Source organism: Oreochromis aureus, linkage group 3, assembly GCF_013358895.1.
Source record: "Oreochromis aureus strain Israel breed Guangdong linkage group 3, ZZ_aureus, whole genome shotgun sequence".
Lineage (NCBI taxonomy): Eukaryota > Metazoa > Chordata > Actinopteri > Cichliformes > Cichlidae > Oreochromis > Oreochromis aureus.
In genome coordinates this window covers 39,634,581-39,660,473 of record NC_052944.1, presented here as the reverse complement: position 1 = coordinate 39,660,473, position 25,893 = coordinate 39,634,581, and the positions used below count along the sequence as shown (strand labels likewise).

The 25,893-nt window shown below is 43.5% G+C and overlaps 1 protein-coding gene across 1 annotated transcript in view; it reads left to right on the top strand.

The window, feature by feature from the left end:
* The first annotated feature begins 6,123 nt into the window (after nt 1-6,123).
* LOC116316199 (cytochrome P450 26B1) overlaps nt 6,124-25,893 on the top strand; it is a 38,017-nt gene continuing 18,247 nt past the window's right edge. Inside the window, exons 1-2 of the mRNA XM_031734712.2 lie at nt 6,124-7,410; nt 24,566-24,790. Of these exons, the coding sequence (XP_031590572.1) occupies nt 7,207-7,410; nt 24,566-24,790 (429 nt within the window). The 5' untranslated portion in view covers nt 6,124-7,206. The remainder of the gene's footprint in view (nt 7,411-24,565; nt 24,791-25,893) is intronic.

The following is a 25,893-nucleotide window of genomic DNA, read 5'->3' as shown; positions in this document are numbered from 1 at the left end:
AAGTTACACATCAGTATAATTCTGCTCACCGCTTCACTTTTCTGCATGTGTGTGCACTCGTGTTCACTCCCTGTGCTCCGCTAAGCCTTCTAAAGCCACCTTGGCTGTGAAAGGTTGTTCCAGGGTCAGAGGAAATTGAAAATATCTGTTGAGTAGAAACACGTCAGGACTCTCTCCACACACACACACACACACACACACACACACACACACACACACACACACACACACACACACACACACACACACACACACACACACACACACTTTTCTGTAAGTTGCGCACCCACATTGTTTCTGCTCGGGCTCACCGAGGCAAGCGGCTGTGTGTGTTTAGGTAGAGCGTTAAAAGCTTAAATGGACATAGCTGTGGAATGTAAAGATAAGGCGTCTGCGCTTATACAACGAAAGACACACACACACACGCTTACGCTGCAGCCACATGAAATGGGTAATTATCTGTCTTACAGGCATAACAGCGTTAACGGGGTTAAGCAGCACCAAATCAAACACTGGAAGTCTGAAACATTATACAAGAGGTCACGACCTCGCAGTCGAGCGAATGAGGTCACCCACAGAGGATGTTCAGGAGGGCAGTGATTTACTTGTTCAGGAACTATTTAAATCAAAGTTGCTCACTCATTGCCTCACTGTGTTCAATCAGAGTCACACCACAAGTTTGTGAATCAACTTTGAATCAGAGTGACTTTAAACTGCTTCATCTGCACTCCTACTCATTTTCTACCCCTCTAAAAACTCCTTTAAACAACCAAAACTTTACAAAGATGGTCGATTGGATTTAAAATACTTTCTCTTTATTGGCGTATATGTATAATTTTGGTGTATATAATAATATAATAATACTGCATTTGTGACATCATTACATTGCATAACTTGTATCACAGAAGAAAAATGATTATGACATTTGCTGTGTGGTGCGTTTGCTCATGTATTAATGATAAATGATCCTCTATGGTCAAGTGAGACACCTTGGCAATCACTCATGTGTGACAGCAGCAAAGAAGAAGTTCAGATTATATTTTAGAGCCACAAAATCCACACCAGGAGGAGGTTGGGCTGGATGGATGGGTTTAAAAAACATAGGACTCTAACAGGAGAAATGTTTTCCTGCTTTTTTTTCTTTTAAGGTGTGGAAAAAGGTGGAGGTGAAAGGGTTGCTGTTTTTTTAAAACCCTGAGATACTGAAGCCAGTTTCCCAGAATTGGAAGGTCTCTGGTCTCACAGTTCCTCTTCAATTAATTACTCACCTACAGTATGTGGTCAAGCCCACATGTGTTTAGACTTTGACCCTAGTTTTGGATATTGTCCTCTGTGCAGCACCACAGTGGGTTTTTAAAGTGGGTTTTAAGTGGGTTCAGACTTTCAGAAAGTGCAGACTTCCACCTTTAATTTAAGGGATTTAACTAAAGTATTGCAATCACTGTTTAGGAGTTACACATTTTTATACACGTTCCCTCATTTTCAAAGGTTCATCGATCAGAATCAGAATACTTTATTAATCCCTAAGAATGTGGGTTTCAGTTGCTCCAAGACAGTCACAGTAACAGACTAAACTAACATATTGTATTAAATAACACAATATGTTTACAGAGTTTACAAATTTAAGAAATAGCACTAATATATACAAATGGCTCAATTATAAAAATCAATAATACTATAGAGGTGAGAATACAATGATTAACTGACAAGCAGTTTCAGGGCCAGGTGATGCCTGTTTCCTTGTTATTTCATCACAAATGATGATAAAACTCACTGGTGTTATTGACGGTGTGACTGCTGACGGGTGTAGCAGGATTAATTGTGTCGTGTACTGGGCTATACTCTCCGCTCAGATTCAGCAAAATTCTGCAGAAGTGATCAGAAAGAGTTTCAAAATGCAAACATATGATGACCCAAAGCACACTGCAAACCCCCAAAAAAAAAAAAACACAGCAACAACTCAAGAGTTTCTTAAGGCAGAGAAAAGAGATGCTCTTCAACGGCCAAGTTAGTCAACTGTTAGTCAACTCTCAACCCAACAGGTACTGAAGACAAAACTGAAGACAGAGAGACCCACGAGGAAGGGAGGAACACCTAAAGGTGAGAAAAGCCCAGAAAGTTGAAACTCATCCAAGTGACTTCTTCAGTCTCAGCTGACTGCAGGTTTCCCCAAAATAACCTAGCTACAGCTACTCCCTATTTATAAAAACACAGTTTTTTATGTTTAATATTTTATAGTTAGTTACACATGACTTAAGAACCTGCATTTAAATAGCAGCTATGTATCAATATACAGAACAGTTATATATAACCAGTATGAGTGCAACCTGCAGACCTGGAGGACACCTGAAGATTTGAAATTAGGAACAAACTTAATTCATTCTACTGAGCACACATGCATCTGTCTCAAACAATATACGATGTGCTGGGAGCATTTTTCTGTGCTATTGTGGTTTCCTCTGTTCTGCCAGCAGTGAATATTACATCACTACTGTGCCCATAATCACTGTGAGGAATCTCTGCTTGGGATATGAAGCTGAATTTTAACTGAAACAAACAAACAGTCCAAGATAATAAGCATGGATGGCATGCGGTCCAGTTTTGGCTGCAGGCTGAAATAACAACGAGACTAAAAGTAAAGCAGTTCGCTGATCTCGCTGTTTCTGTTTAGAAACTCGTGAGCTTGGACTTTCCCTTCCATTTTTTAACTCTGTGCAGTTTAAGTAACACGAAGCGTTTGATCCTGTCAATCTGCAGTGCTGCGACTCTGTCCATGGTGCTGACACTCCCTTCACTTAGCCTAAAGTCAGTTTCAAAGCAGCTCTGATTCAGCAGTTTGGCAATGGTATGCGGGTTAGGGTGTTCTAATCTAGAGTTCAGTCTGAGGTCAGGTTTCGGGCGTTTTGTTGTGAAATCGGCGTGACGGCAGGTGAAAAACAACTGCGAAAGAAAACATCTACAAGTGAAAATAGGAAACACGTGTTAGAGTAACAGCACAACAGCTTCTTAAACCCTCTGAACTTTATATTTAAATACATAAATGTGCATCATTTGTAACTCTGTGTGTGGATTAGACCTTCAGGCATGCTTTTTAGAGTAAAAGATATGCAGAGAGGCATGTTTATGTCACTGCGTACGTTTATCCACATGCTTTTATATTCATCTTTATTTCAGTATAAACTGGTTTCTACTTATTGCTTCTGTTGTATGTTTATTTATAAGGGTGTGTTTATTAAAATTTAAATCTTGCAACTCACACTGGTGAGCCAGTGTGAGTTGCAGCCTCAGTTTCCTATTTATAGTCGTGTCATTTAAACTTGTTTTGCCTTAATGTTTGTCTTTCTAATCTAATTTGGCTTCTGAGAAACATGTTTTTTGCTCATCTGCCAAAGGTGCTGTGAAAACTCATGAGTTACACGTCACCAGTACCAGGTTGGAGCTCCTTTTGCCTTCTGAACTGCTTTAATTCTTCGTGGCTAAGCTTCAACAAGTTGCTGAACACATCTGAGGCTGAGTGTGGAGGGCCTTTGAGTACAAAAGGTTGTTAGAAATCTTCATCAGGTGAGCCAGTGTGAGTTGTAGCCTCAGTTTCCTATTTATAGGCGGCAGGAATGCATCCAGCGTGGTCTTCTGCTGCTGCAGCCCATCTGCTTCAAGGTTTGATGCTCTTCTCCTTACCTTAGTTGCAACAAGTGGTTATTTGTGTTGAGCTTGAAGCAGCCTGATTCTCATCTGAACCCTGTGATCAACAAAGCTGCTCACCAGATATTTTCTCTTTTTCAGCCCTTTCTCTTTAACCCCTATTGATGGCTGTGTGGGAATATCCCCAGCACCAACAACCATGCCACATTCAAGGTCACTGAAATCACCTTTATTCTTAATGTTGATTCCAGGTTTGTGCCTAAATGCTTTTCTGCCATGTGATTGGCTGATTGGGGAAACTGATTAAACTGCTCACAGAAACTGAAACTTTGAATACCTGCAGTCACAGAAACACACAAACTGGACAAATGGAGTCTTCTCGGGAATGTTATTCAATGTGGTCAAGAGATTTGAAATAACAAATCAGCAAACCTTCTGCTGAGATTGATTGGTTTGCATTTAAACTCTCCAAACTGTACATTGAAGCCAGACGCCACAATAAAGTGAAGAAGCAAAGAACAGAATAAAATCCAAAAATCTGCTTTTATTTTTGTTTTTATTGTTGTCTTGCTGGGGTTTATTGGATCAGATCTGTGTGTGAAATGATTCAGCACTGTGGTGACTTTGGGTTTATGACATAAAGCTGCTGCTTCCCCACATATGAGTTCAAACTAATACTGAGATCCTGAATGTAAGCATTTTATTGGGATTTCAAGAAATGATTGACTCATTTTGACCTCTAACACATGTTTGAAGTTTCCTGTTGTCAGCAGATGTTTTATAAGATATCAGTGCATGTGTGTGTGCGTGTGTGTGCTGAGCAGTGAGTTTCAAGCGTGTAATGATGCAGAACTAAACTTTTGAAGCTCTCACGATGAAAGGAAAAACTCGACACAGTTTTTTCTTATCTATCATTTGCTCTTCACCCTTTTCTCTTCACCCCTTTCCTCCCGCATGTCTGAATTGCGGGTCATGTGATTCTCCTCCGCTAGGCGGCAGCATTGAGCCACTGTCTGAGAGCGAGAGGGGAAAGACCCGATGAAAGAAAGGAGAAATGAGAAATTGGCTCTGTGAGTCTCGGTCTGGAGTACAGGTTTCGGAGATGGAGAAAAGAGGGGAAAGAGTGAAGAGAAAGGAGGATTCGTGAAAAAAGACACAAGTGTGGTTAAAGATGCAAAGACAGAAAACAGAGAGTTTAAATGTGGTTTGATAAATGAGCTGAAACAATGAGACCGCAGAGCAAAACGCGCTCCCTCACTGTACGAATGACCTTTTGCATCCGTGCTGCGGGTCAGCGTCTCCTCTCTGCCTCCGTGTTACGTAACAGGTAATGTCTGTGGACCTAATTGAAGCCAGTCATTTTCTTTGGAATGAAGCAGCTCCCGCAACCCACCCCGCCCCCCAACCCCCGCGCTCCTCCGTGTCATTGATGAGATTGTATTCTGGGGGCTCAAGAAAGAGAAAACCACCCGGCGCTCAATTTTAAAAGGTCAGCTGAGTGAGCGGGATTAAATCAATGTTACGCGGGAGACATGAGACGAGATGAGGTGCGTGTTGGGAAGATGCGCAGCAACTTTAACTCTCAGATGAGGCAAGGAACGGACACAACACGGAGAGAGAAGCGAGGAGGATGAGCAGAAGCGGGTTTAGTTGGAGAGCGAACATTCCCAGTATTCCCAGTCCTAAACTTGAACTCATTTCTTTACAAACACAAAGAGAAATCGGAGAAAGTGAGGAAACGAGTTTAATTAAAAAATATATCAGGAAAGAAACAGACAGAACCTCATCTGTCACTCTGATGAAGCGCGCGGGATGTGCGTAAAAGATGGGATGAACAAAGGGATGTTCTGTGAATAAAGTCAGCATAAATCAGCTCCACGCTGTTTACATCAGTTCTGTTTGACACTAAAACACCTGAGAGCTCAGTGATTCAAGTTTTGACATGCGCAACAGAAAGAAACAAGAAGCTCGCTCCAGACAGCCTGCGCGTAAAGACGCATCTCAGAGTAAAGACGCAGCTGAGAATCACGTTTTCAAACAACCGCGACAGGATCTGTTAACAGTTTGGACGCTGTCGCTTCTGTAAAAAGACAAAGAGGTCTCATCAGTCCTGATGCAGGTGACTCGTACTCGAGTGCGCACGTCCTGCACGGAGGCACAAGTCAGAACTGCGAGCCTTGTTCCCCCCTCTCTCTCTTTTCCTCCCGTTGGCACCGCGCCAGCTCCAGCACGCTCCGAGCCTCTTCTCCTCTTGCGCCGCTTGCCGCTCACTTTACACCACCCCTTCTCCTGAGAGGGGAGAGAGAGAGTGGGAGGGAGGATGGAGAGGGGGTGCCCCTGAAAGAGGTGGAGCCGAGCGGAGGGAGGGAGCAGGGGAGTCTCTCTGCCGACACTGGAGTGAGGTAGAGTTGGGTTGGAGGGGGGCGACGGGAGCCCTTGGCCGCCTATTCGCCTTCCAGTTGCCTCCACGCTATATAAACACTCATTGGTGCCTCTGGCTTGACGCACACACACTCCTTGCGCACGCATGCACAATACACACACTGAGGGTGACTTGTATAGGCAGCCAGAGAGCGAGAGAGAGAGAGGAGAGAGAGCGCTCTGAGAAACAGAAAGGTACACAGAGAGGAGAGTGGACGTCAGAAAGTAAGAGAAGGAGAAGGAGGACGGCAGCTCCTGAGCATCTCCTGCGCACCCACTCATCCCTGTACGCTCACGGATCTACTCGTCGTGTTTGCGCCACAGAGACGTGACTTTTTAATGCAAAGAAGGTTTTTGATTTTCTCTTTAAAAATATTTGAAGGAGACGCGATTCCTGGAAGAGTTTTCGTTTATTTTTTTCCTCTCTCACCTTAAACCAACTCTTTCCATCCCTCGAGAAGTTTTAAAAAGTAAAAAGCCCTCGTCAGTTCCAGGGCTCGGCTTCACTTTTTCCACGTGTCCCCGGGAGTCCCGGCGTTTGAAATAAACGTGTCACCTTAGAGATCATTTTTTCTTTTTCTTTCTTCAGCAATTTTTTCCAACTCCCTTTTTTCTTTTTCTTTTTAGTCAGTAATTCACAAACGAGACTAAAAATGATATTTCAAACATCAGGACAGACCCCAGCCAAGAGAAATCCGTGTCCTAAATGTTTCAATCATTAAAACAAAGCGAGTTTTAATTGTTCACTTTCCCCCCCCACACACTTCATAAGCTGAGGCGTGATCCTGAAGACGCGGGGAGCTCACCTGTAGCGTCTCTGCCCAGTTCAGCCGAGCCTGATTTGCACCTCTGAGGCACAGAGACGCCACTTTGTGACTGTTTTAAAACACAGACCCACGAAATCAGAAAGGAACTTTACACACTTCATTCATTCTCACAGCAGAGCAGCCGCTGCCTCCTGACACCTCCAGTGCGCGTAAAAAGAGCGCTGCGCTATTTTACGCAAAAAAGAACTTTTAAAGTTTGACGAAGATTTACTTTACCCCCTTTTTGGGCCACAAAAACAAAGTTTCAGCGCATCTTTGTCCAAAGTTTTTGAAAGTCGACCCCAGTTCTGCAGAGATCACCGGGCTCTCCATCATCATGCTGTTCGACACTTTCGACATCGTCTCCGCTCTGGCCACTCTGGCCGCTTGCCTTGTGTCCATGGCCCTGCTCCTCGCCGTGTCACAGCAACTGTGGCAGCTCCGGTGGACGGCCACGCGGGATAAAAACTGCAAGCTGCCCATGCCGAAAGGATCCATGGGCTTCCCCTTCATCGGCGAGACCTGCCACTGGCTCCTGCAGGTAAGAGCGCACTCTGGGCAGGGAGCGAGGGAGTGAGGGAGAGGGGATGAGTTTGGTGGAGGGAGACAGAATCTGGGTCAGCGCCGGTCTCCGTGTCTGTAAGGTGATATCAGTCTCATCTATTTATTTATTCTTCCCCAAAGATCGTTTTGCGCTCTTTTATTGACATCTTTAGTATTTTGTGCAAACATCTGCGCCTTTTTTTTACCAGCCACATTTTTGTTGTTTGCAAAAAGGAGAAAACTCATTTAAAAAAACACCAGAGCGCAACTTTTTTGTTTTTAAAGCCTCACACTCGTTCTTTTATAGCTTTAGTTAATTGGACTCCATATCCCATAATGCACAATGTTACATTAACTCAGAAACTCCTAAACATCGAGATTCTAAAAAAAACCCCCCAAAACTGAGCTGCTGCTTCATCTCCATCCTGCGCGAATGGGATGCACAGTGAACACACACACACACAGAGGAGAATCAAAGAGTTTCGCTTCATCTTTTATTAGTTTACAGCCCTGTAATATCTCTCCCCGCACTCCAGCGGTGGCTCCGCACAGACTCTTCTTTCCCCTCATTATCTCACACAGGAGCGCATCGGCTCAGCCAGCCGCGGCGCGACGTCACAGTCTATTGATCACATCTGATACGGTGGCGAGTCCCGGCTGAGCCGTGAGGACTCATGTCTCTGACGGAGAAGGAGGACACTCGTGTCCACAAAGAGATTCTGTTTGGTGCTGATTGTTCGGTGAAGGAACGAGAAAAGAGAAGTTCTGTGTAAAAGGGTTAAATCGAGGGTAAAGTGCAGTCTCCGGACACGCTCTCCTCCTCCTCCTCCTCTTCTTCTTTTGGTCGCATTCAGAAAGGTTCCCAACACGCTGCGTGTTCAGTAGATTGGTCAGAGATTCCTGCAGAAAAAAAAGGAAAGTCCTGCACCATGCGCAGTATTGATCCAGCTTACCGAAGGTTCGATTAATCGGTGAGATGCGTCACTGTCTAAAAACCCCCCAGCATCCACCCTTATCAATAAAATTTGTAGATAATCTTAATGTTTGAGGCTAAAAACGAGACACTTGGACCAGTGAGTGAGTGATAGGAGATCAGGGCGCACGTGAGTGCCGCTACTGAGGACTCCCGGGAGAGCGCCAGCTGAGGGGACAGCTAATAAAACAGAGAGAAGAAGAGAGACAGGAGGGAAAGTGAAGCCAGGCTCGACGAGCGGAGGCACGTTGGCCGCGTGCGGGGCTTGAACTCGCGGTGCTCCTCTGCGTTACATCTGACACCGAGCGAGACGCGTTCCCGGAATGCAAGCGGGAACCACGGCCAAGTTTATGGTGAGGGGAGGGGGGAGGCATGTCAGTCAGAAGGAGGAATAAGAGGCTGTCTGTACTTATGAGGACCCCGCGTCCCCACAAGCAGAGCTCAGACCTGATTTATAACCTTAAAGTGAAGTTTCAGAACACAGCGCAGTCAGGAGAGGTGGGCGGGTCAGTCCTAATATCAATCGTATGCTGGTATTGGTCTAGGATCGTTCTTGTGTTGACTGTCATGCCCGTTTCATTTATAGCTTATAGCACATTTAAAGAACAGAAGTCGAGCCAAAGTGCTTCATAGGCAGGCACATTTACATTCAAGAAACACCAAACGCTGAAAGTTGTGTTTTGTTGTTAACTAATTATCGTGGAGAGTAAGAATCAGGGTGATTTATTGGTTGCTAACAAGTGTTCGAAATTTACACACTTTTGAGTATTCATCTCATAAATCATGACTCGTTGCTCTCCTCTACGTGAGCTGCCTTCATCAAGTAGTAGTATCGGCACATCGGTAATACTTGCTCTGTGTTTACAGTAGCAGCCAGTGTACCAGGAGTCATTACAGACATCTTTTTGATTATAAGTGTCAGAAGAAAAAGAAACACTCTGTGTGTGTCCCGTGTCCAGTCCAAAGACTGTAGATAGAAGATGGATGTCTGTGACATCACTTGCTGGCTGGCGAAATCCTGTCTGGAAGCCTCAGGTTGAGCACTTTGCCAGTCTCCGAGCCACAGGAGACTACACCACACCCATGCGCTAAGGAAGCCACGCCCCCAGGCATATTTTTCTCTAAATGGGAACATAACCGACACAACAAAGGCTGCACTGAAGATAAATTGAAACCGAACAATGAGGTCATAAACTCGCCAGGAAAGCGCTTCGCGAGGTCACTGCCTGAAGACGCACCAGCGCTGTTTTCCTATAGGTTTAATTAAAAGCTGACTTCGCCCCCTGCTGGCCATCAGACATAAAGCTGGCTTGCGGAGGTTGAATTGGTGCTACTCAGAAAATTTTGGGGGGACTGTATTACTGCGATGTAGTTTTTTTGTTGTTGTTGCTCTTCTTCCTCTTAGTGATCAACCCTACTTTCTGTGGTCATCTTCTTTCTACCAATCAGAGTTGAGTTACATGCAGCGTCATCATCCAGAACTAGCTCCCTGTTTGAATGTTTGGTTTCTTTTTAAAGACTCAGTTTTTTTTTTTGATCACTTGGGATCGTGAGAACCAACTCATGCAGAGCAGAAGCAGCATTTGGAGGTTCTGAGCGTTCTGTGTTAGCGCTGTCGTCGGCCGCTGCCCACTCCTCACACTTTAGCTACACACATAGTCACCATTTGGTAAATCTGTCTGTCTGCTGCTGAATTTTTTTTTCTCACTGCGAGAGCGTCAAAACAGTGAAGTTATGCGCATACACACATATACACACGGTATATTTTTACCCTGCACACATGCAGCAGCACATTTCTGTGACGGATCCATTTTAAAGCAATCTGCAGTTAGAAATAGTTCTGTGGTCACTCTGCCAGAGCCCTGTCTGCTCTCATTAGGAGCCTGAGCTTTCTGGAGCTACGGTGCCAAGCAGGAGCGCTACTGAGCCTTCACACACACACACAAACACACATACAGGCGCACAGAAATAATGTACACACCTTTTTGCACATAGACATAAATGTTTTCCTGCACACACATATGAAGAGAAAATATGGTACAAAAACCACAAGTGCATGTTGATTCTGAGTTACCTTTAAACATATAATTTATAACAAACTTTTATTTTTGAGTGAAGTTGTACAGCCGTAGACTTGTCGCGCATCATTTTTTTCCAAGTTGTTTTAGTCTCACGTTAGATGATCTGGACACTTTGTTTGAATCATTCCACTCCGCACGATTTAAGCTGGACGCAAATGATCCGATTTGATCTTTAAACTTCTTTTGAAGTTTTTCTGAAATATCGTACGCCTGTCGCTGAGTTTCTACTTGGTTGAAGTTCGTTAACAGTTACCTTCCGCGACCACTAGGGGTCACCACACCACAAGGATCCCAGGAATATGTTTCGGTAGCTAAGAAGTGAATTCAAAAACATCGGAAACACAGATGAGTCAAACCAATGAAGTTTTTTAAATACATTTTTATCCTCCTTTGACACAACAAATCTACTGTTGCTAGGTAACCAGGTAAACATTTCTTCTGTTTTTCATGCAGTTTCTTTGGGTCAGAGCCTCATAACTTTCTCACACAGACACAAACAAACCACACAAACATGTTCGTGGAGCAGACTCGCTGGACTGAATCTGGGTCAGATGAGAAGAAATGAACATGAGGCTCACACACTCACACACACAGAGTAGAAGGTCCAAATGTTTTGTGTCGTCATTTTTGGCTTATATAATTGGTCAAAAGTAGCAACCAGCAGCTCAGATGGAGCTACATCAACTCACACACACACACACACACACACACACACACACACACTAATGATGTACCCGCTGCCTGCTTTCTTCTGTCTGTTTGGCGGTGATGAAGTGTAAATGATGGTGGCCAGAGTAGTAACAATCCTGCAGCCCAAACACTCTCTCGCGGCTCACAGTGACGACAGCCTCCCTCCTTTTACAGCTTGCTCCTTCTTCTTTTGCACCTGCACTGTTGTCTTCTTCTATGGTGGGTCCGCTGCGACGGACTGGCGACTTCTCTGTGCTGGATCTCGCTTTGGCTCCGTCTGGCAATCCTCACCTGGATAAGCGCTTAAGAGGCTACATGGATGACGCCGATGCTCGGTCAGGCCCATATTGTCTCACTGCAGCCCGCTGTGCAGCATTTTTCAGTGTGCGTAGATGTTTGCAAGCATACCCTTTGGCCCGGTGAGGACAAATAAGTAAATACAGAAGTCTGAAGTAGGATGTGGAGGAAACACTTCAGCATGACGAAGCATCACTGGGCAAGATACTGAACCCTGAGTTTCCACTGATGCATCCATCAGAATGTGAGTGTGAAAGGATGAATGAAGGCTGTAGTAAGAAAGCGCTTTAGTAAAATGACTGGTTCATATGCAGTGCTTTTCTGTTCCACCTGAGCACTCAAAGCCCTTTATACAACATGCCTCATTCACCAGTTCGTACACGCACTTTTTTCATTTTTTCCTAGAGCAACCTGTTACCTTGCCCAAGGGTACTTCAGCATATCTAGACATGGATCGAACCGCCAACTTTCCAATAAGCAGGTGACCTGGTTTTACCTCCTGTGCTGCACCCAATCCCAAACAGAGCAGAAAAGCGCTATATAAACTATATTTGTTGCTTAAGGCTTATTGAAGAGGAGATACGCAAGTTTTGTTCAATGCTGAGAAAAGAGGCATCTAAACCCAAACACTGACCTTTTCCCTAACACCAGCACCATTCTTCATTTGCCTAATCGGCACGGTGGTCATTTCACAGTGTCCTGTACCAGCAACCATGCCATCTATTCACGGCTGTGCCAGGCATGTGGGGGGACGTGCCATGTTGTCTGCTGGAGCAATACGTGAAGCTTCTGGCTCCTGACCGAATGTCAGCATGTGAGGAGCTGGAAGTGAGGATGGACAACATGCAAGAAAGAAACACTGGATTTTTAAAAAAAATCTAATGCAATAAAACTTAAAAAAAAGATTGTTGTTAAAAAACAATGTTTCCTAAACTTTTTTAAAAGTGGGAACAATTGTAGAAGTTTTAACAGAGCTTCACAGATTCGCTCTGCAAAATCAAGAGCTTGCAATTCGCGATCTCGACAAATTGTCATCATAAAACTCAAAATTCAGTCGTATACGACACAAGATTCTCTCATGCCGACGGCAGACGACCACCTCGAAGCTCCTCTGCCTCGTAGCGCATGTGAGGCCTTTTGTTTTTTAGCCGGATTGCTCCTTTAAGCAGCTCAGACAGAGGGGGGATTGTGAGGACTGGTGGCTTCATCTATAGTAGGTTCCATTACTGCGGTCCAGCCCGCTGTGTGCTGCATAGCTGTGGTTACACAGTCCTGAGGCACACACACACACACACACACACATACACACACACTCAGAGTCTTTCCATTTGCTGTGTGTTGGTCTGTGTGAGCATAAAGTCATATAACATGCAGCAGGCGCACATATAGAGTACGATGATGTAGCACACATGCAAAGACACAATTAATTGGCCACACATGCACAGCAGTGTGTGAGAGCACACAGATCATAAACCCACTCTTTCTCTCTGTCTTTCTTGTGTGGCGTGGCAGGGAGCTGGCAAGTGCATGTTCACTGGGTGAGAGATACATAGTTCACTGAGCGGGCACAGGGGGTAAAAGTGTTAACATTCAAGGCAGGACCCTTGAACCGCCGAGGACGCTTCTTCTTCTCACACCCCGCTAAACTTTGTTCAAGCTTCTCTCTGTGTTTTTCTTTTTTTTGTTGTATTTTTTTCCTCCCGTTTTTTTTCAAATTTCTTAAATTTAACAATGAAAAAAAGCTCCTGTCACCGTCGTGTGTAAATATAGTCAATTTTACATTTTAAGTGCGTTTAATGATATCGCGTGATATAATTTTTACCCCCAATATTTCAGTCCCGTAGTGCTGCTTCCCCGCACCCTTCTGTTTTTTATCTTCTTCAAATTTCGGAGGCATTTCTAACTTTCTGGATTTCAGTTTTTCAAAAAACCCCTTTGCCTTGCATTCCCCACTCTTTCCCCGCTGTCTCCTGAAGCCCCCGTCTCGCCATTTTCTTGTTTTCCCCAATCAATCAATAATGACCTTTCTCATTACTACTTTTCTTCTTCCTTTCCCCCCCTCACTTTTACATCCATCCATCCATCCATCCATCCATCCCTGCCCTCGTCCTCCCTCCTCTTGTACAGATTAGCAGGAGGTACTGGCAGCAGGCTCCCTTGCCCCTTCTTTCACCCCGAGAACACACTGCTCCCTCCTTCAACACTCTTGTCCTGGGCTGAGTATAGAGGCCAGTGTTAATCTCCCTTTCTCAATGAGTGTGCATGTGTGTGTGTTACAGAGAGCTCGAGTTTTTAAAAGATCAGGATAGCTTTTTCATTCTCTTATTTTCTCATTGTCAACAAACTGGCTGCACAACTCCTACCAAAGAGCCCAACACTCGCTGCGTTTTTCACAACGCTTTCCTCACTTTTTGCCAAGCGTCACAGAAGAAATCACGAAGTTGCTCCTAAAAAACAGACGAGCACGGCATTGTAGCAAATGCTAAATGTGTTAGGAACTATTTTCAGCAGCGGATTGATTTACATTTGGTGTTATAATGAGTATTTGGTGCTTGTAAATGGGACTAAGTCAAGCAGATCTTTCTAGAAACACTGCTGGGAGAACCAGTGCAAACAAAACCCTGTTTGGGTTCCAGTCGCAGCATCCAAAGTCAAGTTCAGGCTCAGAGGTTGCAGGAGAAAAGTGGCGTGATGCCTCCTCTAAAAAGCTTCTATTAGCCAAAATGAGCGTTAACTCTCTGGACAACAATGGAGGAAGAGGACGTGTCAGATGGTGGCTGCTAGGAGGATCAAGTCCTTGTTGGTTTTGGTCATTAAGAAGGAAAAAGAGGGAATATCAGCTGAAGGATATTGGTGGACTTTCACACGGTGTCTGTGTTGGCTTGTAGTTGGGGTGCGTCTGTGTGTCAGGGTATTAGCTCGGGTCCCCAGGGTTAGCGCTTAGAGAGTTTTAAACAACCATAATCTCCCTTTCTATAATGTCCCCGGGTCAGGGGCCAAGCCTCTCCCTCTCTCTCCCACCCGCTCCCTCTCTCTCCTGCTCTCTCTCCTGCTCTCTCGCTCTATTCTCCTCGTTTTTTGGCTGAACTATCCATAGCCCTTTTTTCCTTAATCCGTCCTTTCTGAAGCGAGCACCCATCCCGATCTCCCCGCCTCCTCCGCCACGCTCAGCGCCCTTTCATACTTTCTCCCTCCTTCTTTAACACCCCCCCCACCTTCATTCTTTATCTTTCCTCCTCTCCTCTTTCTCTTTCCTTCTTCCCTTTTACCTTAGTTTCCTTCCTTCTCTTCTTTCTTCCACCCCACTCCCCTCACTCCTACCCCTTCTTCTTCTCCTCCTCCTCTCGGTAACTCTCTCTGATGTGGTGGCGTGACCGCAAAGGGACGGGGGTTCATTGTCAAGTTGAGGACCTATCGCACCATTCAAACGCACAACCCACCCCCCCGCACACACACACTGGCTCCTTGGTATCTCTGGCTCCAGCTGAATGATTGACAGTTGAAAAGAGAGAAGGAATTCCCTTGCAGCCTTTGACCTCGTTTCCTCTGCCTCGCACTTCCACAGCTATTCTCGCAGCATTTTCACTTTTCATTTTTTAACCTTTGATTAAGATAAAAGTGGGTTTTTTGTATGTGTTTGTGTTTCCAGACTATATATTCTCCCCTTCCTATCAGTCAAGCATCATGTGGACAGAGACCATGTGGATGTTTTTCCTAATGGAGTTAGTTTTTGCTTCTTCGCCTGTGACTTTTGTGGGTTTTAAATTCTCTTTCTCTCACTTCTAGTAACGTTAGCGCATCAAGCTAACCGCGAACGACCTTACATTGCTTCACGTCGCCATTCGCGTCTTAAAGGTTGCCTTTTAACAAACTGCAAAGACTTGAAGAGGTGAAGGCCGGCACTTGGTACCTGTCATTTCTTCAGTTAGAGGAAATAAGCAGTCAGTAAACTCGGTGTCTCCTCGTACATTTGTTTCGCTTGCTTCCTCTTTAGCACCGATGTGCAACCGTACTGCAGTTTCACTGTACCTGTGTACAAATATGTCTGTGCAAAGACAATAAAGAGTTAAAGTCTGATGGATATCCATTCCTCTCAGAAATTCCCAGCATGTCAGATACAGCACAGATAAATGCAAACGCAACGCTTAAGACAATCACACATTTTAACGAGAAACACCATCGACAGAGTCCAACACAATGACAGCAACACGCACGCACCTCAGAAAGCATGACCCGGCCCTCCCCAGCACTGCATCACCGAGGCAATGTCCTACATTTCAATTGGCTCCATTTTAGCAAAGTGAACACACATGCGCGTTTCACAGGGATTTTGGGTGTACAAAAAAAAGCTACCAGGATAGAAAACGGTAATTCATGAGTGCACGAAGACCATAAGAACAATCGTAGATCTGTCTGTCACACGATCGATGCCGTGACAAACCTAACATGTACAGTTTGCTTTCATTTTTAAGAAATATCGATATTGAAATTTCTGACTATATATTACTGACGTGCCTCACGTCCCACACAAACATACTCTTTGTTGGAAACCAGCCGCCTCGGTCTTGCGCCACCCAGATGTGTTTAACGGAGCCGTGATTAAAAGCGTCAATAAAACAAAACAACCGAGCAACCGTAAAACCAGAATACGGTAAGAAGGAGGCGAGGCCGAAGCTGGATGAGGTCAACAAGTTCAATTTGAGCTTTCTTAAGTTTGTTAGATTTAAGGTTAATATTCAATTAATTATATTTAAATTACATTTTTGAATTAAAAACAAAAGCCAAACAGCTTCTTCTGATAAGTATTTATAATAACGACTCGCGTTGGTAAATGTACCGCTTTACTACGATTACGTTTTTTCCGAAGTAAAACCTTTTCTCTCAATGTCACTGTGTATTTTTGAATATAATATTTTGGGGCTCATACTCGGCTTTCTTGTTAAATGTTAGTGCACACAGCTTGATTAAAGAAAATGTTTAAAGCATTTTAAAGTGTGAGCCTGCTAATTCACACAAAGCTGTAAAGGGACTGGAGTTTGATGTGAAAAACCGACATTTTAACCATTAACTTAGAAACTATAAAGATTTTTTAAAAACATGAATGCATTTAAATCACAGAAAATAAACGCAAAGCAAGAATTTAGACAAAACACTTCAGGATGCACTCTTTCTTTCTTTCTGGTAATTTAGCGGGAAATGTCCTGAAACAACACTCGTACGAGCACGTCTAAATCGGGGTATAGCGTCTGCATATGTCGACTGCATCGTGTGCACTTTACACCGAGTTAATAAGTCAAACATTTTCATTCAAGGGAACCTTCAACCGCTCTGGGAATGCCTTGAAAAAGATAGATGTAATTCATATATTTAAATAGATCCCCCAAAACATCAAGTTTGGGTTCACTCCCTGAAGTTAATTTGAAATATTTGCTCTTGTTATATCAGCTGCTTTATCTCTTTACACAGTAAAGCTTCCATCTCCCTTATTTTTTCTGCAGCTGGTAAAAAATCTACCCCAGCTTTGTTGGTGAATTTCCTGCAACTGTCTGTTTCTCTGCTCCGTCTAACCATCACCCCAATATTTGTATTTCATAGACTCTCTAAATGTACACATTTATACACAGACACACTTACTCTCACTGTCCCTGGTCAGCGAGCCAGTGTGTGTCTGTGTGTGTGGATTGATCTGAGTAAACATAATTAGCTGTGTTTTTTTGTCTTGCCCTAATAAAAGACTCATTTGTTGGACATTTCCACTGCACTACAAAGAGGACATTTATAAGCCCGGGCCCAGGTTCGCCCCCAGGCCAACCCCAACAGAACAGACGGGTGTATTTTTAGCACGGCCGGCGTGCTAGCAGGGTTTGCCGGGACAGTGTGTGTGAGTGAGTGTGTGTGTGTACGAGAGAGAGAAAAGAAGAGAAACTGAGATTTTATGACATCTTTTGTGATTGTGCTGGTTTTTGTGAGAAATTCTGTTGAAATGTGAGCGTGTAGCTGTCCTTTATTGAGAAAAAAATCTGATAAAAGCACTCTAGAGAAGCGGAGACTGGCGGCAACGCTGTCCAGACTGTAGTCACGCACAGACAATCTTTCAAGGCTATTCCTTTACTCTGTCCCCTACCCATTGTTTGTATAAAACCTTTAACCCTCCTATCCTAACCCTCCTTTAACCACACCTCAGGGTCCAGCTTGAAGCTGCGTTCGCCTGTCTAAACCCGATGGCGGCAGTTTTGTTCTTATCTTAAAGTGAATGGGGAGTTTACGGGTGAGACCGATGGAAAAAAGTGTTTGGAAAAAAGCGTCAATTTTTAAATTTTTTTAAGTCAAGAAAAGCTTTTGTTTTTGAATGAAACCCACTTCTTCCTTTCAAATCAAGAACAGGGAAAATAGCTGAAAATGTCAGTGTACAAGTTGTTGCAACGAGGAGATTGACGGTAAGATTGACCCCCTTTTTTTTAGAAAAGATGTTCCCTTTAAATAATCGATCCACATGACAAAAGTCTGTAAAAAAATGCAATCAGTCTGCTGCCACCAAACCTTAAAAGTCACGAAACCTTCATATCGATAATTTGGATTCAAACAGCTTGTCAAGGTGTAGAAATATTTTAAACTGCTTGCATCGCCACGGCAACAGTAATAAATTTGAATTATTAATGACACTGTGAACCAGTTTGGGTCCAGGCCCCACTGCTGCTGTTTATTCCGTGTAACATGCAAAGAACGAACAACAGCAAAAGCGCTGTTATTTTGTTCTTAAGAGTCAGATTAGAATGCACTTCAGACATTTTGCGGAATTAAGTGAAGCCACACACACACGCACCTTTATTTGCTGTCCATTTGCTAAATGCATGGAGCTAATATGCAGTAAAGTTCAAACAGGAATTAATTTAAACCAAGAGAAACAAATTTAACCCACTTAAAATGATCCGTGAGAAGTCAAATAAAGGACCTGAATTTATTTTAAATACCTAAAAAAAAGAAAAAGTAGCTAGTGGTTATTTATAATTGTTAAAATCAACTGTGAATGTTTTCGAGGCCATGCTTGCTGGTATTAGCTGTGTTATCTAATCACAGCAGGCTACTTTATAGCAGATCCAAAATAAAATCTACATGTCGTCAGCTTTGTTGCTTTTCATAAAGCATCCAACTGGCGTACGGCATTGCAGGTAATTGCAGGAATTTCATTCAGCTCGTGCTGGAAAACCTTCACAAAGTCGGCCGCGGTTCAACAGCGAAGCGGCGGCAGGGGTGTGATTGCACCCTGAGCTCTTTGACTTGATTCCAGTGTTATTCACAGCTTCTGACTGCACGGTGCTGGAAAATAAAAATAAAATTAAATAAAACCCGAGGTGCGTTCCTCGTGATGTTTTCAGCTTACATAGCCAGCTTGTACTTCCCCCAGTTGCTATGTAACAAGAGAAAAAAAAACTTTATGCCCACCGTCATTAAGAGAAACCTCTTTATGGTTTTCAGCTCACATCAGAGTTTGTTGCCTGTGACCTCGATGGTAAAATCAGCCGTTATGTTGTGGGACCAATTTTGGTTTGGGGTTTTTTTGTGTGTGTGTGTTTACAGTGACGGCTGCTTCGCCTCGCCGGAGTTTGGAGGGAAAGTGTGTTTGAACCAATCAGGGTGATTGCAGACGCGACGGCTACGTTTACAAATCTATGTGTCTGTGTGTGCGTGTGCACAGTTATGTACGTGTTCTCCTGCAGAAGAACTGTGGCGTCATTACATCACAACTTTCCATGCTTGCTCCCTGTGTGTGTGTGTGTTGGGCCAGATTTGAGAGAGGCGGGGAGGTTGTGGGGTTAGGGAGGGATGGGGTGGGGGTACGGGGGCTGTACACTTCTCACCTTTTAAGCTAAATGTCACCCAGACCACACCCCTGGCGCATGCTCTCACACACGCACGCACACACTTTTTTTTCTTGCAGAGAATCTGACAGAAGAAAACCTTCAGCATTTGCCAAAATGTGTGCGAGTTTCTAAAAAGAAAACACAGAGAAATGGAAAGAGAAGTCGTAACGCACAAAAAAAGTACACAATCGTCCCAATCTGATGCTGTATCTCGGAGGGTGAAAGGGAGCCTTGTCTGGCTGCCTGAGGAACTCCCTTTGAATTGGACTGTGTGTGTGTATGTGTGTGTCAGCAGGCCTGCCAGGCAGACATACTAAACCACTCTACATCCATGTGGCAGCAAAATGTAGCTTGGAAAACAACCCTGCTCTAACACACACATTTACGCACTCAAACACACACACACCCTGAGGGCTCTAGAGGCCAGCCGGTCGACCTGGTGTGTGTGTGTGTGTGTGTGTTAATGTGTGTGTGCCGCAGTGAAAACAGGAAGTGTACAGGAGCTGTGAAAACAGCTCGGGCCAACAGTTTGTACCCAGACACATCAACAGAGAGAAAAAGAAACCCCCAAAATTTGCAAAGGTGCATGAATGAATGAATGGATGCTGCTTCAAAAATAGACTGTTTAACGAAAACTCAGTCCCAGCTACACTGAAACTGGATGGTTTCTACAGTTTTAAGCCGACTATCAGGTGGACGACATCGACCGGGAGTCAGGCAGCTGTCGGACAGCTTTGCAGGATAAAACCCGGTGTGAATAAAATAACGCCAGCACCTCGAGTTCGAGTGAACACTCTGAAACACGGCAGAGTGTTTAAGAGTGTGCTTTTTAATTACAACTCTTATTTCCACATGCACTAACTTATATTTGGTGATATGGTAATGGTAAGCACCAGCAGGAACCACTTACACAACAGAGATGTAAGAGGTGGCATGAAAAGGAGCTGCTTGGAGTGGAGGTGGGTTGCAATGTGGCTTGCAGAAGGAGCATTGATACATAGCATGCCTTACATGAGTTTTGCTGCCTGGATGTGTACAAGGATATCATGTAAAAGGCTCAGCTCAGCTTCTTGGCCTGCCTGAAGTAACACTGTGCTGAGCTGTGGGAATCAAAATGATTCAAAATGTTATATTCTGCAAAAATGACTCAGTCAGCTTTACTACAGCAACTTCATCGTGGGGGGAAACTGGGATCGAAACTGGTTTGTTACCAGTCTTTAGGAGTAGGAGCTTCACCTGCGTGTCTGCTGTGTTCGTTTAGGGTCGTGGGTTTTCCTGCACAGTGCAGTACAACATAGATGTAAATCCAAGGAGTACTGGCAAAACATACTGAATACAGCATACTATGGAATAGAGCAGCATAACGGAGCAGCTGAGAGTAGCTGCTTTTTTCAAAGGGGCTCCATACACAAAGCGCATCACTTTGGTGCCGATGGTTGGTAGCCAGGAGACATTCTACCTTCTGGTTGCCTAGGTAACCCTCTAATATTTTTATTAAAACCCTGCCACATGGCAATCGACGGCATACTTCACTTGAATTCTATTCAATCAATTGACCCACTTCATGTCACCAGTGGTTATTTTATCCACCGTCGCTTCAAGCTGTTTAATAGGATTTGGTGTCTCCGCCTTCAAGATATATTTCATTTGTGCTTGAAGGTGGAGTCCACCAGTTCTTTGCTAGTTGTGAGAGGTAATACAAAAGAAATTAGGTATTGTTATCCTCAAGCTGATAGCACCAGGTAATTGAAAACCGATATACCTCTTATCAATTGATGGTAATTTTGGAGTTTTTCAGTTTTATCCAGCTCATTCTTTGCTACAAAAAATCTAAATACGTGAAAGACCAGATAAAGTTTTGAGATTGCATTTATTCCATTGCTTCTTTTAGCCCCCTTCAAAGTCTTTATCTATTCCCGTGTACAACTGCAGGCTGCTCAAACACAAGTGAGCAATATGTCTCTGATAATTAGACATCTCTTTAACATTTACCAGTGTTTTTGGAGCTGAAGCTTTCATAGGGACTAAAAGCAGGAATATTTCAGCCTCTGGTAATTTATTCTCTTAAAATATGTGACTTTATAAACACGCACTACTAATTCCACAGAGTTCCCCTTTACAAACATCTACGCACCGAATGTAAAACACCGAAGCTTATTTACACCCAACCAGAGACACACACACTTTTTTTTACACTATACAAAGTCACTCCTAATTTAGACCATAAGCACCTCCTCAGCTTTAAAACCTCTTGGCCAAGCGGGGTGTTTTTGATTTGGATTTTAGTAAATCTATCGAGGCTTCACTGCAGGACTGCGAGCCAGTAATCACACCGCTGACCGGAATCAGTGAGCGGACACATTTTGAGCCCTCGCACACAAACAAAAAGCACCGCCGCCGCTGCCAGAGGTGTGCCCTCGACCAGGAAACAAACTACCTGCTAAAATTAGCCACTGAGCTCCGCATTCAAACACAAACATGCTGCCTATAACTGCACTCATACACGCTGAAGCCCTGCCACACATGCTGACTGTTTTGTAGCGCTCGGGGTTACAGTTTATCTTAATGTTGGCTCGTGTCAGGAAGGTTTGAAGTTCATCTGATTTTTTTTAAACAAAAATCACAATAAAAATGCTCTCCTTGTCTGTTTTGTGTTGATGTGTGAATAAACTGCCTTACAGGCTGTTCTTTGGGTTGTATGTTTACACACACACACATACACAAATATATATGTATACATATATATTTGTGTGTCTGTGTGCCTCACGGTCATAAATATCTCTTTCCCCTTGAGTAAACTGGGGTCAAACCAGTTAGTGTTGTCACGGCAATTTGCAGTTGGGCCTCCGCGTGTTTGTTTGCGTTCCATGTTTTGGGTTTTTAAACATTTTTTATTTTAATAATCTTGAGTGTGTGTGTGTGTTTAAGTCTATATGCACATGTGTGTTAATACTCGCATTTGAATAATGCCTTGTTAGACTCAGTGTGTATGTCCTGTGTACGTGTGTGTGTGTGTAACACAGTAAGCAGCCTCTCAGGCGGATATATATTCTTTTCACTCAAACACCCCATTTACAGTTCTGGGGTCAGCTCCCTCTCGCTCTGCTGTGACCCAGACCGTTTAGAGGTCAACGTCAAAGCTGAACTCAGGTCAGCTCGCTAACTGACTCCAGCTTCGGTCCTCTGGGGGTTTTGCTCGAACCTGCGTTGTCCAAACTGTGGGACAGGGGCCCTGAAATGTGGCGATGTGGCTCCTTGTGATGGGTCCAAACATAAAACAGGGACAAATGTGTATTTTTTTATTCTCCAGCAAGAAATTCGAATTTTTCTCCGTGGCTCGTAGTATAGCTCATGCACCTACATTGTTTTGGGGTGAGCTGCCCAGTTTTGCAGGTATCGGCTGTAACAACGCTAATCTAGATGCTTATAGGAATAAAACGTGCACTTAATCTCTCTCTCTTGTTTTTTTTCACAAATCACACACCTGTCAATAAAAAAATTCTTTTGCAATTTCCCTAAGAACTATTTTCTTCTTTCTACCGAGTTAAACCAGAAGCTCTCCCTGTAATTCTAGCAAGCACTATGCTTCTTATGGAAAAAGGCAAAATTCACTTTCTCTGATTGCCTTCAAATAAAAAAATCTGAGAAGGAGGAATCCCCTCTGCGATTTAAATAGTGACAACCATGTGAAGAAAGCTGTAGTTTAATGTGCTACATGTTAAACTACATCTTTTGGACCTCCTCAATAATTCAGGTATACTGATCCCGTTCATCTGGACGTTTTCAACTGGCGAAACATTTCGTCAGTTTTCCAAGTGACTGCGGATTTCCCCAACCTTATAAACATGACTGGCACTAGGAACATTGCCTAACAATGAGCCATGAGCTCGGTTTCATGATTGTTAATATGTAGATTGTCATGACCAGTCATCAGAGGGCATGAGTAAGGTCGCCGGCACAGTCCATTCATCTTAGGGCTAGGGTTCCCCAGGCCTGACAACTTGGAGCTCCACCTCAGTTGTTGAACTAGGAGAAAAAGATTTGAAGTGGCAATGGCCAAAAATGAGCAATCTGAGGCTGAAACTTCTTATATCCTCGAGCAGTCTCCTGTCAGTCTTCTTCATCAGGATGAGAAATTTCATTTACTGTATTTTAAGCCTGAACTGCAAATGTTTTGAGAACCTTTAACCTCACCGCTCGAGGGCCGATGTTAAAACCGATCTCTGCCCGTGCCCTAAAGGCAACTTGAATCAGTTTTCATTGCATTAACCTGATGTATACAGGCTCCTTAAACATCTGCAGTCTTCTGCTTTCAGTTGGTTTAAGTTTACTTTTTTCTCTGAGAGCTGAGATGATGGAAACCTCAGTAACTTTTAGCATGTGGAGAACTCACCAGTCTGTTTGGGCCCCGAGCCACAGAGAGAGTAGAAAGTACTTACTGAAACCTTTTAGAGATGAAGATCAAAAGCTTGGGTGAAGGTTGGATCCTAAAGACTGTTTTAAATTATTAGAAAGTGCAAAAAGCATGAAGAACTAGCATCTGTTGTTAACAGTGGTCGAGGGCAAGGAGAGTGTTTTTCAGAGTAGGCCCCATCAGTTCAATTTTTAAAATGATTTCTGCATGAATAAAACCTCGTCTCACAATGTTTCCGTAACAGTGATGATGATGGCTAGAATCACTCAATTTTAAGGAATTTCATGTTAAGAATACATGAACCCTTAAACTACTGACAATCTAAAAGATTTCTTTGAGTGTAGATATTAAGAAAGATATAGATTTAGAAGTGGAGATGAGGTCGATCTCCATTAGCAAGATTTGAAAAGGTTCCTCTGATTTCTGTGAAACAGGGTAGAGGAGTGTTTGGGGAATTCCTTCTGTTACTGTCTCCTCACAGCTTCTGCTTCTCTCTAATGGCGAAGGGGAACTCCAGCATTCAGTCCCAACAGTGTTCTCTAAAACTACCCATCTTTCTCTTCTTCCTTTCTTAATAGAATTTCGACTTTCTTATAGATGTTGAAGGAAGAAGACTGGAAAAGCACCAGGTTTATTTTTCTATGAGAAAAACTAGTTTCTTTAATATGGATTTTTGACATACTGCCTCGTATAATTAATCCTCCAGCACGACTAAAGAACTGTCGTTCATTCTACCGTAGAAAATATCTTAAAATGACTCTTGTGAGTTGTGTCTTCAGCATTTCAGGTTAGATCTGTGATTGATCTCTGTGCTTACTCTCTTTTCCTTTGTCCAGGGCTCCAGCTTCCATGCATCACGGAGACAGAAGTATGGCAACGTGTTCAAGACCCACCTGCTAGGCCGTCCTGTGATTCGGGTTACGGGCGCAGAGAACGTGCGCAAGGTGCTGATGGGCGAGCACACACTGGTGGCGGTGGACTGGCCCCAGAGCACGTCCACGCTGCTGGGACCGAACTCACTGGCCAACAGCATCGGAGACATCCACCGCAAGAGAAGGAAGGTCAGGACACGTGTTACTTTAAGTTCGCAAACACACACAACTACACACAGAGATACCGAACGCATGTATTTGTGTGTGTTGATCTTTACTTTAAATGCTTCACTTTGTGCTAACTGCAAAGACTCAACTCGACCAAGGAAAATTTACATCCTAAACCAATCAAAAGTTAAATATTTTCAGGATGTAAATATTTTGATGTTAAGCCATTTGACTATACAAAGTGTTTAGTAAGACATCTCAGTCTCTAGCTTATATTTTTAGCAGCACAAAAAAAATGCAGCATTATAATTTCAATACTTTAGGCTGAGGAGAGATACACACTTAAATATAACAATGCAATTACTGATTTAATTTAAATACAATCATTATTAATGACTCTGCCCTCGGATACAACTAACTTCTCCCTTCAATGTGAGAAGGTTAACACCAGCTACCAAGTTATTATGATATTCTAACATGATAGTAAAGCTAAAAAGACTGTTTTAAACTGAAGCATAATATTGAACTTTCTGGAGACCAGAGTACTCACCTGACACAATAGAAAAAAAGTAACATGAAAGTATATCTTCAAGTGTTTTCTGAATCTGCACAACAGGGTTTTTTTTTTTTTTTTGTAAGTACGGCTTATATTTGGCTTCAGACCTCTAGCTGCCTGCAACACATCATAAACAGTTCCTCTAAATAATTAGCAGCAAATTATAAAACTGCACTCTGACGATAAACTCCAGCCCTAACTCAGTATTGACAGAAACACTGAGTTTGGTCCTTTATTCTCTTTTACGTTATGTTAGGTAGAAACTGATCATCTTGTCACATGACGCTTTAGGGGGACAACCTTAAGAGCACTGAAGAGGATGAAGTGGGAAGCATATGCTTGCTATCGTATCAGGGGGTTGTTTAAGAGGTCCCTGGCCCCCATAATGTATAATAACAGCTTTCTTACAAAGCTTCAGTATGAACTAAAAGCAGCACACTGAAAGAAACACTCAACGCTGAAAAGATGCCGCAAAGGATCTGTCTCCCTCAAAATGTCTGCGGCTAAACCCTCCTGGATTCACAAATACAAACCCAGAACACAAAATACAACACAAAAGAGACACAAG